The sequence below is a fragment of the Natrix helvetica genome (assembly GCF_964273705.1).
Source record: "Natrix helvetica genome assembly, chromosome: Z".
Lineage (NCBI taxonomy): Eukaryota > Metazoa > Chordata > Lepidosauria > Squamata > Natricidae > Natrix > Natrix helvetica.
The window spans coordinates 72,802,873-72,817,068 of NC_138554.1; the positions used below are offsets into that span (position 1 = coordinate 72,802,873).

A 14,196-nucleotide genomic window follows, 5' to 3' on the forward strand; every position below is an offset into this window, starting at 1 on the left:
CACACATAAATATGTCCTTCTATTTTGTATTATTCTCAGGAATGCCTGAATGCATCCTTAACAATACCCTAGGTTAGCCTGCACTATTTAAGGTTTTTACTATCCTTGAAGCATATCTTAATCAGAAAGGCTAAAGACCATTGAGGGTCTGAAGAAAATTGAAGGAAAAAGTGATATCCTATTACTTTTCTAATACATGTAGACAGAAAATGTTTTCTATTATTCCAAATAACTATGGGATGTTTTAGCCAAATGATTTCTGTGCTATTGGATTGCTTTCTCAAAAGGCCCACATCTGGGTCTATTCATAACACATGATTTTTCTTATTAGGTACACCTATGACCAGCGCTACAGAAAGGCTCTTGAAATTTACCTCACACTGAGACATAAAGATGTTTTCCAGCTGATCCACAAACACAATCTTTTCAGTTCCATCAGGGACAAAATTGTTCTACTAATGGAGTTTGATTCAGAGGTATGATGGATTTCAAGTTATATGTTAACACTTTTTTCTTTTTAAGAATGCTTGCAGATAAAAAGTAAACTGAGTTTAACAACCTGCACTTTTTATTATGATATCTGAGAAAGGTAGATAATTGTCACATAATTGTTACTAACAATAAATATTTTCTAAAATATTTTAGAAGTGGAAAAGCTGCATTGGGTTAAGAAAAAGGACATAATATTATATTGTGAGAAGACTCTTCATTTTTCTGATCATAATTGATAATTGCTATATAAATTGAAAGAGCAAAGTGGTAAAAAATATAGTCTAGTCCATAAACAATTTTAAACAATACGCATTTTCTTAAAGAATCCAATATTTTCAAATGAACATGAAAGATTGTGAGCCAAGCTGTTTAATGGTGAGGAAAACATTTTAATTTAGCACTCAGATGCAGCATGAATCTTTTCATTCTGTTCTTTTTGCTGTTGGCTAATCTATTTGTAAATATTCTTCTATTATAACTTGATTCAAGAGATAACAATTCTGGTTTTCCTGCAGACTCTCCATCCCCATCTCAGAATTGCTGCTCCTGAGAGAATTAAGATAGCTGAACTCAATAGACAGAAATGTTAGTTTACAGTGACTTTTCCAATAAAAATTTAGTCTTCCAGTATCCCTCTTTAGCACTGGTAAACATTTGTACAGGTAATCACCTGGATACGAGGTTTTCTTCATTGAATTTTCACCAGAATGAATTTATTCAGAAAGGGTATTTACATTAGAAATTCAAAACTACGATCAAAAAACAGGTCTCTGTAGCCATGTGACTTGGATTCAATCACTGATGCAGCAACCACCATTTTTAACTCTGTGCCTTGCCTGAGCTGTTCAGGGTTATGATGCAATTTCCAGAAGTCAACAGGGTTTTTTTGTCCCTGGCCACATGTCCATACAAGATCTGCTGATCTTTGCAGCGAGCCCAGTTCCGAGAGGTTTTTTGGGTGGGGGGAGGGGATGCTGTGCATAGGATCAGCAGCTGACTGGGCTTGAAAACTAGATTGCTAGAATTCCTCCTGTAAGTTTTTTAAAATATTATTTTTTGTTACTCTGTTATTGGAAGAAATATCCATCTAGTTCAGTTCCAAGCTAGGAGAAAGACATTGGAAATATGGAGGTTGATTGGAAAGATGGTTTAATGATGAAACAGAACCATATGGGCAGCTGACAAAATGGAGTTGAGAGTGGGTGGTTTTTATACCTTCTTTTAGGCTTTACACCTGAGCTTGTTCCTGTGCAAGAACATGTATTTTATTGGCTGTTGTCAGATTCCTATGTAGGGGTCATGTAGGGGTTATATAGGCATCATAGCTGGCTCTATAGGCAAAAGAGGAAATGTAAATCCTAGGTGTTTGTCTGAGCTCCCAAGTTTGGTTGAGGTTTGGACTGCTTTAAGATGATGCAATGACTGAAATATCCTTAGGAGATTGTGCAATGTAGTGAACTCTGTGTCTTCTGCTAAATGGTAGTGGTTTAATTTTATTATGTCCTGTTCTTAATCCCATCACCCTGGAGCTGAAGGTCTTTTGTTTTGTAAATTGGATGGCCCAGTCTTTCTTAATGGGCACAAAATATCTGCTGGGGGCCAGGGATATTAAGAAAGACTGAGTCTGCTTTCTATCTTTAAAACAACATGTTTTCTTCATTAAGGAAATATAATATTCTGCCTTTTTAATATTTCCCAAAATATTTCATTCTTCTTGGCGGTGTGCGCTGAATTTCTACATTATAGTACAGTATAGTACTGTTCTAAGAACTGCTTTGCTTCTTTTTAAGTATCGTACTATACTTTGTAAAATGTAGTATTGTATTTGCATGTACAGTTTGCAAAGATAAAGATTTTTTGCATTTGTTTTGAAACTGCTTGTAGAAATGCTAGCTAGAATCTTAGGCTGAAATCTACTACTATGTTTCCCCGAAAGTAAACCTACCCAGAAAATAAGCCCTAGCTCCTTTCCCACAGTCACTGGCAGAGGTTCCATTGGAGCAAAACGATGGCTGGGGCCTGCTCTGCTTGGCCCCATCTCAGCGTGGAGAAGCCAGATCTTGCATCACTGTTTGGGTGGGCCCTGCTTCAGCCCATGCCATGCAACTTGCACTCCCTTTCTGCTGGTCCCACAGGCGACAGAGAAGCATGTTAGAAAAGGCCCGGCCTGGCTACCCACCCCCAGCTGCCCGTGTCTTACCTTCAGCAGTAGCGGACCACAGTGTCCAGGCCATAGCTGGAACAGACACTCTTGGCCCCCCGCAACACTGAGGACAAGGCGGAGGAGGGTGGCAAGCAGGTGGAGGGTGTGGACAGGATGCTGGTGCCTGAGGCCACCTCTTTCTCCAGGGCACCGGCCAGCGCCTGCCCATCAGCCTGGGCATATGGGGAGAAGAGCTACACATCTTCTCTGTTCCAAAACACAGTTTGCTGCTGGCCTTGTGGGGGCTCTTTGTCTTCCTGGCAAAGCTGCTCTTGGCCACCCTGCTGGGCTGCTCCTACCTGGTACAAGGTGTGTTGGCCCAGATCTATTACCGCTGGAGCACACCTCCCCTCCCCACCATGAGCCTTCCAGCAACCGCCAGTGGAGCTATGCTGCCCATGCTACCTCACCTGTGGCTATCTTAGGGCTGCTGAGTGCTGGCCTATGCTGCAGGTACCAGGCTATGAGCTGATCCCATCACGCTTTGGGCGCTGGGCCTGGTGGATGCTGCAGCTTTTGTTCTAGCTGTGTGAGACAGGTGAGGGGTGGCCCCATCAGCCTCTACTTCGCCTGAGGCCACCCTGTGACCAGCTGATGCTACCACCTCCTCTTTCACCCTACCCATCTAGTGGGCCAATACTGCTATCACATAGTGAGGCAAGGCAAGTGTTAGCCTCCGTCCACCTGCCACACACTGAAGCCGCACAGGCCAGGGGAAGGGCATGCCACCCGGTCTGCAGAATGCATGAGGCGGCTCCAGCAGGAGGTATTGAGGCTACTGGATAGCAGCTGAGGCTTGGTGGTAGGCCAGGCTGGGCGGAAGGTGAGGTGGCAACAGCAGTGGCTGCAGAATAGCGACAGGTTATATAGAGGTTGAGGGGCAGTCCCATGCCCACCTTGCACAGCCGGCATGAGAGCTGTAGCGCCAACCAGGGCCAAGGCCTGGAGAGTGCTGGACTGAGCCCATTGCCTAGTGCCTGCAGCACCGAGTAGGCATGCAAGCCTGTGTTCACCAGCTTGAAAGTGGTGGTGGGCGAGGCAGCACAGGTGGTATGACTCTACCAGAGATAAGTGGGGGGGGGGCTCCAGAGTTTGTAGATCTGGGCCAACTAGACTCACACTAGGCAGGAGTAGTCTAGCAGGGTGGTCAAGAGCAGCATTGCCAGGAGGGTGAAGAACCCCCATGAGGCCAGCAGCAGCACAGGCAGCTACTCAACAACCAGCAGCTGAGAAATGTTCCAGCTGTAGCAGGGCCAACAGGCAGGGTGAGCAGAAGCCGGGACACGGTGAGAGCTTGGGCCTTTGCGGCTGCAGGCAAACAAACAGTAAAACAGAGGGGGCAGGTTCAGCAGTGGTAGCACTCCCACTCCCATCAGCCCCCACGATTACCACCTCCTGTACATGAAAAAAAATGAGACACACACACCCCCAAAAAAATAAACCCTAATGCCCCTTTTGGAGGGAAAAATATTCTTGGGGAAGCACAGTACCATTCACCTTTCCTAAGTATTTTCTTTCGTGGCTGATTTAGGTAATATGAACCAGTATTTTAAATCTCTGCCAAGCACCAATCATCAGCTATGGCTGTGATGGCGAACCTATGGCACACGTGCCACAAGTGGCACGCAGAGCCATTTGTCAGAGCACGCGAGGCGCTGCCCTGTCAGCTGGCCAGCGCGCATGTGCGCGCTGGCTAGCTGAGTTCATCTTTTTAAAAGCTATTTTTTGCCTTCCCCAGGCTCCAGAGGCTTTATAAGAGCCTGGGGAGGGCGAAAAGAGCCCCCTGTCCCCCGGAGGCTTCAGGGACCGTCCGGAGGCTTCCCTGAAGCCTTCGGAACGCTTAAAACCACCCCCCGAGCAAACCGGAAGTAACGTCCGGACGGTCCCTGAAGCCTTTGGAACGCTTAAAACCCCCCCTCCGAGCAACCCGGAAGTCACTTCCGGTTTGCTTGGAGGGTAGTTTTAAACGTTCCAAAGGCTTCAGGGAAGCCTCCGGACATTCCCTGAAGCCTCCGGAGGGCCTCCGGGGGGGGGAGCTCTTTTCGCCCTTCCCAGGCTCCTATAAAGCCTCTGGAGCCTGGCGAGGGCGAAAAAAGCATGTAAAAATGGGGAGGCGCGTTGTGCGCACATGCACACTGGGGGATCGCGCGTTGCATTATGGGTGCGGCACGCCCTCACACGACTCCCCTGCGCTCCCCCCACTTGTGGCACGGGAGCCAAAAAAGGTTCGCCATCGCTGAGCTATGGGAACTTGTAGTGAACTTCAAATATTTTAACTGTAAGCCACAATTGATGGTGAGTTGTTTTTTCATGGATGAATGACTATCTTAATTCCTGGCAACTGTCTGGATATGTATCTATATTTTTCTTGACAAGATTTTTGAAAGTGGTTTTCCCTTGCCTTCTTCCAAGGGCTGAGAAAAACATAAGGACCCAAGATCTTGCACCTGACTTTGTGCCTAAAGCAGGACTATAACTTACAATAGCCTGCTTTCTAGCTTACTGCCAGTTTATTACATCAAACTGGCTCTCCTAAGCAGTAATAGAATCCCATCTTTACCATCTAATTATGCTCCAATATTTGTACCATTTATTCTTCCTAGATGTGCGACTACCATCATGGCACAGCTGTCATTTTCTTCATCACAGCTCGTCAGAATCTATAGATGTTTGTAAATAGTTAACATTTTGATTCTTGTGTATCTGTTCACTATCATGGACTTCTTTTTTCCTTTAGAAAGCCGTTGACATGTTTTTGGATAACGAAGACAAAATCTCTGTGAGTTTAATAAGCATCTAATTATGTTATTGGTGATGATTGGTGATTATTGCCCCATTACCTTTTTATAAATAATATGTAAGTAATTTGCCAGAAAAGTAATCAAGTCTTAAATCTTAATGCTCTTTGGTTTAGATTGATAAAGTTGTGGAAGAATTAAAAGATAGGCCTGAATTGCAGCATGTGGTAAGTATATTCGTTTGTTCTTTGTCTTAACACATAAGAGCATAAATGCTTCTATACAGTGGCACAACTGCATAGGTCAATTTTAGCAACAGAGGTACTATAGTGGTATAGAATACTTTAAAGATGGACATTCAACCACACTTATTAAAGAAAAACACGTGGTTAACCAAGAGAACTCACTGGGGTCTGTCTGGCATAAGCAATGCTAATTTTATCACATTATAGTGTCTAAGTGGGAAACCCTCAAGTTTAGTTCCTGAAAATGTCCGTGCTGTTTTCTTGTCAACAATGTAAAGACCATTTCTAACTGACGCCTTCTGGGTTTTTAAAATTTCCCCTAATGAATCTGGGATTTTATGTTGATCTCAAAATCTTAACTAGATTTGACCCTGCTTAACATATTGTGGATCAGCCTAGGTTGTTGCTAGTTTTTCTGCTTATTAAATTCCATAATACATTAGCCAGTTATAGCACAGACCATCCTTCCCTAATCCTCCAGATGGTTAGTTATTCAGATAGTTATTCTCGCTGATATAGAAGCTTAGTTCATCACATCATAAATCATTTGGATGGAGAAGAATAGTGTTCCAACACACATTCCTTCCCCCATTTTTCCCCATTAGCCATGTGAGCTGTGTTGGGCTGAGAGTGAGTGACTGGCCCAAAGTCACCTAGTTAGCTTTCATGAATAAGGCATATTATTTATATTATATTTTATAACATTAAATATTATGAAACATAAATGTATTGTACTATATTGTATTGAATGAATTATATTAATATTAATACTTACACCATGCCATACTATTATTATATTACTATTACATTACTATACTAATATTAAAATACTATTATTAACCCTGAACCTTTCAAGGATATTGCAAAATCTATTCGGATAAACTAAATTTTAATACAAGAGGTTGAGGATCACATAATATATAATTTCAGCAAATGATTGTTCTTGGCCTTATATTTGATGAGAAAATGCCCTCAAGTAGCAGTTCCAGAAAAGGGTCTCTGGGTCACAGTGTACTAAAGTGAACTTACATTCATAGACATTCATCTGGAACTGCTATTTTTAGCCATCACACTTGCATATACCACTTTCTTGGAATTGAGATATTTGTGAAGAAAAATTAGCAGGCTGTGGAAAGCTAAATTAAATCTCTACATAGAACACATTATTCTACGTATGTAAATTCTACATACGTAGAACTTTGTGCAAAATAATTAATAGTCCCAGTTTTTACATCAGAACTCAAAACAAGAACAGACTAATAACAGAGCATTGCAACTTCTCAGAAAGTCCATTACAGATCTCAAAATAACTATTTTGGAGAAGGGAGGGGAAAATTACAAGCATAATTAAGTCAGAAATTGGTTAACTCAGATGCATCACAAACTATATATTGAAAACTATATAATGGGGTTTTAACATTACAATGATTAATTGATAAATTATAATCCTAATGTGTCTCACATATAACATGAATCTGCCTTCCCTTTTCTTCCTCCCATCTCATCCAATTTAAATCTTATATCAGTTTCGGCATTCCATGTATCTGATGAAGTTCACATGAACATTCATGAAAGCATGTCTTTAACACATTTGTTATGGTGAAAAGATACTTCCAGACTCCTCCCAATTTTTGGCTATCACAGAGTAAAATGATTTCAATCTATATTGTTCTTCCCATCACTGATTTTTCCTTGAACTTTCCCCATCCATTTACAGATAGTCCTCGACTTATAACCACAATTGAGCCCAGAATTTATGTTGCTAAGTGACAAAAGTGAATTTTGTCCCCCTTTACGGCTTTTCTTGCCACATTTGTTAAGTGAATCACTGTGGTTGTTACATTAGTAACACATTGTTAAGTGAATTTGGTTTCCCATTGACTATACTTATCAGAAGGTCGCAAAAGGGATCACATGACCCCAAGGCACTGCAACTGTCATTAATAGGAACTAGTCGTCAAGCATCCAAATGTAAATCACATGATTTTGGCAATGCTGTAACAGTCATAAGTGTGAAAAATGGTCATAAGTCATTTTTTCAGTGATGTTGCAACTTTGAATGGTCACTAAATGAACTGTTGTAAGTTGAGGACTATATATATTTATGATATAAAGAAGAAATATAAGTAAAACTCTATACCTTGTTCTTAATCAAATTTTTCCATCAATTAACAATGCTAAGGAAGGTGAAATGTTTTGATTAGCCTGGTGGTATTTTTGAGAGGTTGGTTTTCTTTGGGATTTATATTTAAGTAAATTGGAAAAGTGAATTAGTTATTATTCTGAAATCCATATTTGGGATGATGGCTACTTTACAAGTTCTTATGGTTTTATACGTTTGGTTGGTTTATAGTATTTGCATAAGCTGTTCAAGAGAGATCATCATAAAGGACAAAAGTATCATGAGAAACAAATCAGTCTGTATGCTGAATACGACCGGCCGAATTTACTCCCTTTTTTGAAAAATAGCACCCATTGCCCATTGGAAATGGTAAGGAAGATATTTCCAAATATGCTTTTTTTCACCTAGTATAGTAGTGATTGGTGGAATGTAGAAGACATTTTTGAGTGATTCTTATATTAATCAAAATTAGCTTGGTATTTGTTTTCAATCAGTTTTAAAACTTGGGGCAACTCTTTAAATAATACTACCCTCTGCTGGAAAATATGAGAACTAAATGTAATATTTCACTCTTACTGCAGAAGGTCACTGTGCTTTATTTTAATTATTATGCATTTATTCAATATTGTACTGTTTAATCCTAAAGAATATCAATGCTTTATTAAAAGTAATGTATGCAATAAAATAGTAGAGCAACGTAAAACAGAAAATTAATCTCGCACTAAGCTAAAACTTTTTTATAAATTAAAATCAAGCATTTTGCTTTTTTGCATTGCAAAACAGGAATTTGATTGGCAGCCAGCAAGCTTCTCTAGGACAAGGTTTACTGATCTGGAAAATTTTAAATTCTTACGTTCTGGGATCCAGATTCATGTCCCTATTGGAGTAGGGACCTCACTCCCTGATTCAGTTTGTCTAACATACTGGTTATTATAGAATGGTTGTTCATAAAATGAAAGGTAGCCTCCATTCTTCCCTGCCCTCCACCAAGGAATTAGAATTTCTATTTTAAAAAAAAGATGAGAAATAAATCCATGTAGAATACTTCCTTTCCCCCCTCTCTCCTATTATATTATATTTGGTGTCAAGAGAGCAGAAAGTAGAGAAGCCTTAAACTATATTTAATTCATTATAACAGAACAATATCCTGAATTTGTTTTTCTAATATTTTCCAGGCTTCTTGCCTATGTTTATCATGCATTTCTGTTTATGAAAATCTTTTTTAAAAATTGGGGAATTTTGCTTCCCAACCCTATATATAGACTCGAGCACTACAAAACCACTGAGCTGGTCTTTCTGGGATTATTCGGAAATTTTAAATTAAGGTCACTTTTGTACTCTTATTCATTATACTTAGAAATGATTCTACAAGGCAGTGAATAAAAGGTGTCCCCTTTTAGCGTTCACCAAACTAGAAAAAAGTTGATGTTCATTAACTTTCAGGAACATTGTTATATTCTACTGACTGCAGTGGGCCTTAGAGATATGCAGCTAATGTCATTATTTATCCATTATATTAAACTGTTTCATATTAACACTTTGTTTTTTAAATTACAGGCCCTTGAAATTTGTCAGCAAAGATTCTTTGTGGAAGAGACTGTTTATCTTTTGAGTAAGTAGCTGTATTTTGCTTAATTTTGTTTGTTTTTACTGACAAATTATCAAGCCAGTATTTCTATCACCTGTGCACAGTGTGATATATGATTGTTAAGGTACTATATACCACTATTAAGATGCCAGGTTTTTGAAATGTAAAAAAAAATAGATGAAGATATATCATTTCAGAATTTTTTCAACCTTAAATATAACATTTAATATGTACAATTGAAGAGCAAACAAATATTTTAGAGAAATATAAAAATCTTACAATAATGTGATTGCATAAGTGTGCACACCAAGGGTGGGTTTCAAATTTTTTGTACTCTGGTTCTGTGGATGTGACTAGGTGGGAGGTGCATGTGACTGAGTGGATGTGGCCACCTTGGCATCACTCATGTACACACAGTCACATGTCCCCCCACCTATCCACGCCCACAGAACCGCAAAAAATTCTGTTTTGCCAGCTGGGAGGCTAGCAAAGAAGCCTCACTTTCCCCATTGCCGTGGCTCTCGAAAAGAGGCAGAGATGCTGGGAAAATGCAGAGGCAGTGGATAGGCCGAAGCACGGGTGGCCACAGATTGGTGAGCGGAGCGGAAGCAACCCCCAAGTCAGTTCTCAGAGGAAGGAGGCAGTGATGTTAGAATGGGGGTTGCCTTGCTTCCCTTAACGCTTGCCCCCTTGCTTTCCCGGCCAGCCGCCCAACTAAGTAGGGCAGGCAGGGCCCAGGCTGTAGCTGGCAAGGAGGGGGCGGGAAGGGAAGCAAGGCAAGCTCCATGCCAGCATCTCTGCCTCTTTCCTTCAAGAGCTAGCATGGGGCTCCCTTCTGATCCACTCGCCCATCTGTCCCATCCAGCCCAGTTTACACACACACACAGCACTTGCCACAGCGTGAAGAGAGAAGAAGAAATCAGGGAGAGGGAGAAGAAGGCTGTCCCTAGCAGAAGCTCAACTTTCTCCTCCCCCTTCCCTTGATTTCTCCCTGGATGTGCTCACCTCGCGCTGCAGCAAGCAAGGCAGCTCTCAAAGAGAACAAAGCAGGCACAGTGCTTCTTTCAACAGCCGAGGAAGAGAGGAGCTGAGGCCTCGGCTGTTGGAAGAAGCGCCCACGGCCATTTCGTTCTCTTTGAGGCAACCACCTCCAGCTCAGGCTCAACCGGAGTCAGCGCAGCACCTTGTGCATATGAGCCACCCAGGAGCCCCGAGGCTCGCAAACACCGTCTTCTCCAGTTTGGGTGCCCTGTGCACATGGGCCGCCCAGGAGCCCCGAGGCTCGCAAACACCATCTCCAGCTCAGGCGCCCTACGTACATAGGCCACCTGGGAGTCCCAAGACCATCACCTCCAGCTCGGGTGCAGCCGGAGCCAGCCCACGTCCTGAGCACATGGGCCATCCAAGAGCCCCGAGGCTCGCAAACACCATCTCTACAGCTTGGGTGCCCTGCGCACATATGCCGCCTGGGAATCCTGAGGCTCACAAACACCTTCTCCTCCAATTTGGGCGCAGCTGAAGCTAGCTAAGCCACAACTCAGAGGCTTACCTGGCAGACAGATCAGGTGCGCAGCGCAGAGACTGGATAGGGTGGGGCGAGCGAGCAGTGACCAGGGAACCGATATGGGGGCGTGGCCAGGTTGCCATTGCTAACAGTCCGGTACGTCAGATTTTTACTACCTCTTCTGGCTTACCATATTGGGAGGAACCCACCTCTGGTGCACACCCTTAAATTAATATTTTGTTGAAGCACTTATTGATTTTATGACACACCCAGAGTTACCCCGAGGAAAGATGGACATCAATAAATAGTATAAATAAATGACTTAATCCTCTTTTTTTGGATAGGATCTATCAGTATGGCATATCTCACCTTGGAAATCTGCCTACTCTTCCTTTCAATTGTGTTCCAAATCTATTAGATTATGAGGGCATATCCTGTACTCAGCCCTCTTCATGTCACCCCACAGATTTTCAATTGATTCAGGTCAGGGCTTTGGCTAGTCCATTTTGATCTTCTGGTGAACCCATTTTTTTTGTTGATTTTGAAGTATGCTCTGGGTCTTTGTTATGTTAAAAGGTGAAATTCATCTTCAGATGCCTGAAAGCTTTATGCCAAAATTAACTGGTATTTGGAACTGCTCATCATTCCCTCCACCTTGACTAAAGCTCCAGTTCCAGATGAAGAAAAGCAGAGCTAAAGCATAATGTTGCCACCACCATACTTCATTGTGGGTATGGTGTACTTTGGGTGATGCTCAGTATTGTTTTTGCGTCAAAAATGCTTTTTTGGAATTATGGCCAAAAAGTTCAATCTTAGTCTCTTCGGACTATAACACATTTTTCCACATGCTTTTGTCAAACATGATGTAGGATTTTGCCAAATGTATCCAAGCTTCAATGTTTTTCTTTATAAGAAAATGCTTTGTTTTGCCACCCTCCCCATAGCCCAGATATATGAGGAATATGGGAGATTGTTCTCTTATGCAGTATACAATCAGTACTTGCCAGAAATTACTGCAGCTCCTTTAATCTTGCTGTAGGCCTCTTGGCAGCCTCTCAGGCCAGTTTTCTTCTTGTTTTTTCATCAATTTTGGAGGGACATCCAATTCTTAGTAATGTTACTGTTGTGCCATATTTTCTCCCCTTGTTGATGACTGTCTTCATTGTACTCCATGATATATCCAATGCCTAGGAAATTTTTTGGTATCCTTTTCTTGACCGATAATTTCCAACTATAAGATCCCTTTACTACTTTGTAAACTTTTGCAGACCATGGCTTTTGCTGTAAGGCAACTGGGTAAAAGTCAGAGAAATCCAGCTGAACTTAACTGGATTGATCAGACACATTTTAATTAACCGCAGGTGCGTACTGACTAGTGTTTAACATCAGTTTGAATGTGACTGGTTAATTCTGAACATAGCCACATACCTACTTATAAGGGTGTACAAACTTACACAACCATATTGTACTTTTCTTATTGTTATTTTCCACCCTAAAATATTTCATTTTATTTTTCAATTGAATAGTACATCTTATATGTTATATTAAATGTAGTCTATATTTTTTTACATCTCAAAAACCTGGCATTTTAACAGGAACGCATGGACTTTTTATCAGCACTGTATAAAATTATCCCCAAGATAGGAACATCAGAAATGAGGGGGGGGGGGAGTTGGGCGGGGAGGAGGAAAGAATTTTTAAAGCAGTCAAAATAAACATGTGCAACCACTAGCTAAGAGGGATGCAGTGGCTCAGTGGCTAAGACGCTGAGCTTGTCAATCAGAAAGGTCGGCAGTTCGGCTGTTCAAATCCCTAGTGCTGTGTAATGGAGTGAGCTCCTGTTACTTGTCCCAGCTTCTACCACCCTAGAAGTTCAAAAGCATGTAAAAATGCAAGTAGAAAAATAAGAACCACCTTTGGTGGGAAGGTAAAAGCGTTCCGTGCACCTTCACCATTTAGTCATGCTGGCCACACGACCCCGGAGACATCTTTGGACAGCACTGGCTCTTCAACTTTGAAACGGAGATGAGCACCGCACCCTAGAGTCGGGAACGACTAGCACATATGTGCAAGGGGAACTTTTACTTTTTAATCATTAGCTAATGAATGTGAAACATTGCTGATGTATGATCCAGATTCTTATGACTACCTCAGATGAGTTTTTGCATATCCTGGCTGTTCAGACATGATCATGGATGGTGCTTTTAACAAGAAGCTAATATTCCTAGTGCATTTCTTTCTAAAATTCTGAGGTTTTTTATCTGCAGAGCAGCTTGTTTAAAATTTATTACTTAATTCATGTTAAGTAATGCTAGAATTAAGAATTTTAGTTCTTAGATTAGTTCTCCAACTGAAAATGGTAGAAGCTGCATTGTTGCTATTTTGCAGCAATCTGAAGGCAGTGAGTTTTTATTCCAGCTGCAGTCTAGTGCCTATACTCTATGCCAGTGATGGCGAACCTATGGCACGCGTGCCAGAGGTGGCACGCAGAGTCATTTGTCAGGGCACGCATGCGTGCACTGGCCAGCTGAGTTCACCCTTTTTTAAAACCATTTTTCGCCCTCCCCAGGCTCCAGAGGCTTTATAGGAGCCTGGGGAGGGCGAAAGCAGCCACCCCGCCGGACACCCTCCGGAGGCATCAGGGACAGTCCCTGAAGCCTTCGGAGCGCTCAAAACAATCCTCCGAGCAAACCGGAAGTGACTTCCGGTTTGCTCGGAGGGTCGTTTTGAGCGCTCCGAAGGCATCAGGGAAGGCTTTGGACTGTCCCTGAAGCCTTCGGAGCGCTTAAAACGACCCTCTAAGCAAACCAGAAGTGGCTTCCGGTTTGCTCGGAGGGTCGTTTTGAGCACTCTGAAGGCATCAGGGAAGCCTCAGGACGGTCCCTGAAGCCTTTGGGGTGCTCAAAATGACCCTCCGAGCAAACCAGAAGTCACTTCTGGTTTGCTTGGAGGATCATTTTGAGCGCTCTGAAGGCTTCAAGGACTGTCCAGAGGCTTCCCTGAAGCCTCTGGAGGGCGTCCGGGGGAGTGGGAGAGGCTGTTTTCGCCCTCCCCAGGCTCCTATAAAGCCTCTGGAGCCTGGGGAGGGTGAAAGAAGCATGTACAAATGGGGGGGTCGCACCTGTAATGTGCATATGCGCACTGGGGGGTCGCGCATTGCATTATGGGTGCGGCCTGCCCGCACACAACCCCTCTGCACTCCCCCCACTTATGGCACATGAGCTAAAAAAGGTTTGCCATCGCTACTCTATGCTGCTTTTTAAACCTGTATTGCAGCATATAATTCAGTATGTAACTGAATTTC

The 14,196-nt window shown here is 42.4% G+C and overlaps 1 protein-coding gene across 2 annotated transcripts in view; it reads left to right on the forward strand.

Moving 5' to 3' along the window:
* VPS41 (VPS41 subunit of HOPS complex) overlaps positions 1 to 14,196 on the forward strand; it is a 241,866-nt gene that overhangs the window by 200,709 nt on the left and 26,961 nt on the right. For both annotated transcript variants that reach the window (XM_081932591.1, XM_081932590.1), the window contains 5 exons: positions 332 to 476; positions 5,433 to 5,474; positions 5,610 to 5,660; positions 8,032 to 8,169; positions 9,358 to 9,412. In XM_081932591.1, coding sequence (XP_081788717.1) covers positions 332 to 476; positions 5,433 to 5,474; positions 5,610 to 5,660; positions 8,032 to 8,169; positions 9,358 to 9,412 — 431 coding nt within the window. The remainder of the gene's footprint in view (positions 1 to 331; positions 477 to 5,432; positions 5,475 to 5,609; positions 5,661 to 8,031; positions 8,170 to 9,357; positions 9,413 to 14,196) is intronic.